We start from the raw sequence: 2965 nt of genomic DNA, 5'->3' as shown, positions 1-2965 counted from the left end.
TCCCTGGCCCACGCTCTCCCAGCTGCCGCAGCTCAGAGACTGAGAGCCAGGGCTGTGCATCCGGATCCCCACGTTGGATAGCCACAAACCGCAGATCCCGGTGGACGGAGCCGGTTCCTTTTCACCCCGTGGTTTATTATGCATGAGCAGGAGAAGCGCTGCTTTGTTGAAAACCTGCTGCCTACTGAGCTCACTGGGTGCTCCTCGGGTCTCCAGTTGTGGGCAGCAGTGCCCAAACATCTGCCCAGGTCACTTGAGGGACCTGTGTCCTGCCCTGGTGGACACTGCCTGCGCTGGAGAGTCCTGGGCACTGGACGTGTGGCCAGGGATGTTTCCCATGGGTGCTTCTCACGGGGTTTTGACAGCAAATTGGATTTTCCTGTTTATCAGAAGATCCTTTTGCAACTCCTGTAGACAGCTTTGTGTTTGCTGGGGCTGAGCAATGATCTCCCCAGAGCAAACTCTGTTCCTAATCCCATTAGTGCCTGGGCTCTGATCTCCAGGGCGTCTCCGTTTTGTGTTCAGACGCAGCCTGATGTTGCTGTGCCTTGTTCTCATCAGCTGTAGAAAAGCCTCAACATTTTAATCCTCCTTCAGCCCGTGCGTCAGCGGAGTCAGCAGTGATGGGGTCAGCAGTTCAATCACACGTCGTGTAAAATAGGATTTCATTTATCTGGAGATGCCACGTTGGGCTTGGCTCTGTCTCGGTGCCAGCTCCCTGCTGCAGACCGCGCAAAGGCAGAGGTTGGGAGATGGTGTTTCGGGGCCATCTGCGCACTTCTTGGGGTTTGCGTCTCCTATCCTTGATCTCCTCCCCCTGTGTTTTACTTGGCGCTGCTGCAGATGGAGCAGAGGTTTTCTCTGCAGCAGCCCGGGCTCCAGGTCCCTTCCCCAGCAGCGATGCTGGATCCAGACGGGGCAGCGGGGCTGGGTCTGGTTGGGGTTGGGGTTGGGGTTTTCTGCCCCTGCTCTGTGTTCATCCGTGCCGGGTTTTGAGTCTCATCCATTCCTCCACTATTTTCCCCTGAAGGTCTCTGGTGTCTGTGGGGTTGAGGAACCCGATGTTTCTTTGTCTCTGTGTTTCTCCACCTCACAGGCGTTTTGCAGCCCTTTGTGCTGCAGAGCCTGTGTTAAAACCACCTCAGCCATCCACGGGTCCATGGGGGCGAGGGGATAAACATCTTCAGTGGGAACAAACCAACAGCAAGCTTTGGTAACTGTGCTTTCCTTCAGGAACTGGATCGACTGCCCAGAACCTCTGCCGAGTTTTACAGAGATTGGCGCAGATGCTTGAAAAGCAGCAAAGAAAAATACCAACTTCTGCTGGAGCTCGGGGGACAGGCCCTGGGCAGGATCTTTCAGGCTGACCTGGGCTTTGGCCTCCTGGGGGAGTTCCTGGTGGTGCTGGCAGAGAACACCCACCACCAGCACAGAGAAGCCGTTCTCCAGATCCTGCAGAGCCTGTCGGGCACCAAGCGCTTCGGGTTAAACGTGGATCTTCTGAGCGAGTCGGAGAAGGAGAGCGGCAGGGATTTGTTTAGGAAGCTGCGGAGCATGAGCAGGGACCAGGGCAGCGCTGGCCATCCCAGTGGCCCTGCTGGCTGTGGAGCGGAGAGGGAAGCCCCCCTCATGGACAGCAGCTTGCGGAAGGACACGGAGGAAAGGATGGTGATGGAGCTGATGACACGTTACCAGGTCAACTGAAAGAGCGAAGCACCGGGGTCGTGCAGAAGCTGAATACTAAAGAGGCTCCACGCTTGACTTTGGCACCAGACGTTGTGCGAGACAGAGAAATGGGATATTTCTGGAGTGTTGCTGTTCATTTCCCTGGTTCTGGGAGCCTCCCAGAGCTGTGGTTCTGTACAAATAAAGGCTGCTACCGAGAGGACGTGTTGTGATCTCTGGGGCAGGGTGTCCTCACCGAGCAGCTCTGTCAGAATCTCTGACGTGAGGAGAACAAGCAAGGGAGAGAAAAACCAGGCTGGTGTTTTCGAAAGAGAAACCAAATCCCAAAGAGTCCCTTCCCTTTCTCAGCTCTGTCCGTTGTCACCATGGGGTTTTAGGGCATGGAATCAGTGACACTTCATGTTTACCCCTGCAGCCGCCAAAGGGGCTGATGGAGGTGGCGATGCTGCGCAAGGTGGTGCATCTGGGACTGCCCCAACCAGCCCCTTTGCTGCTGTTCTACCCCAACCAGCAAGGCATGGGGGTGAACCTCCGAGATGAGGTCCCCTCATGGCTCTGTGATGTCACACACCGGCTGGTTTGCTGAAGTTCCGCGTACATTGAGATGCAGGCGGAGCTGGCAGACACCACCACACAGAGACTCTCCGGGATCCCGTGTCTGCAGTGAGTGACCTTCCTGTCTGGGCTGCAGCCCGAGGCCCTGATCCACCGCAGCTCAGCACCCCCCAGGCTCCCCTGCAGTTCTGCTCTGGGAGGATCCTCGAGCTCCTCGCAACGGTGCTGAGGAGCCCGGTGTGCGTTGCTGTGCTCAGAACCCCTGAATTCAGCTCAAACCCAACCATCGGGTCCGTTTTGTTGCAAAACCCGGCTAAAGGAGCCAGAGTCACCCTGGCAGACTGAAACCAGCCCGCTCCCTCCTTCTCTGTAGAAACCACCAGGCACCCAATTGCTTCTGTGGTTCTGTGATTCTCCTCTGCAGCCCGGCACTTGAATGCAGGGCTCTGTGACATCTCCCCTGGGGACGTCTGTGTCCCTGCAGGCTGTTGTGGTGCCGTTCCTCGTGCCTTTGCGTGACGCTCGCCAATCTCCCATCGCTGCATCTTCCCTCTGCGGCTGCACCCAAGCCCTGCCCGCCCGTTGTCCAGGGAGCAGACAGCTCCGCTCCGGAGCACGGGGAGAAGAGCAGAGGTTCCAGAGCCGCGCCCCAGGAGACCAGCGCTGGGCTGGCACGGGGCACTGCAGGGGACACGGGGGCCAGGTTGGCTCTGCTCCTGCAGAG

General features: G+C 57.7%; 2 protein-coding genes across 2 annotated transcripts in view; both read left to right on the top strand.

Annotated features, from left to right (window-relative positions):
• The window catches only part of CCDC103 (coiled-coil domain containing 103), a gene marked incomplete at its 5' end in the record, with an annotated part of 2157 nt that extends 453 nt beyond the window's left edge, over positions 1-1704 (top strand). The window contains one exon of the mRNA XM_010181985.1: positions 1234-1704. Coding sequence (XP_010180287.1) covers positions 1234-1704 — 471 coding nt within the window. The remainder of the gene's footprint in view (positions 1-1233) is intronic.
• A 586-nt stretch (positions 1705-2290) lies between these two features.
• LOC104538694 (Ig-like V-type domain-containing protein FAM187A) overlaps positions 2291-2965 on the top strand; it is a 1922-nt gene continuing 1247 nt past the window's right edge. The window contains exon 1 of the mRNA XM_010181983.1: positions 2291-2349. Within this exon, the coding sequence (XP_010180285.1) occupies positions 2291-2349 (59 nt within the window). The remainder of the gene's footprint in view (positions 2350-2965) is intronic.

Source organism: Mesitornis unicolor, unplaced genomic scaffold, assembly GCF_000695765.1.
Source record: "Mesitornis unicolor isolate BGI_N332 unplaced genomic scaffold, ASM69576v1 scaffold30573, whole genome shotgun sequence".
NCBI classification, from domain to species: domain Eukaryota; kingdom Metazoa; phylum Chordata; class Aves; order Mesitornithiformes; family Mesitornithidae; genus Mesitornis; species Mesitornis unicolor.
The sequence above is the reverse complement of the archived record's forward strand: the minus strand, read 5'-3'. Positions and strand labels throughout refer to the sequence as shown.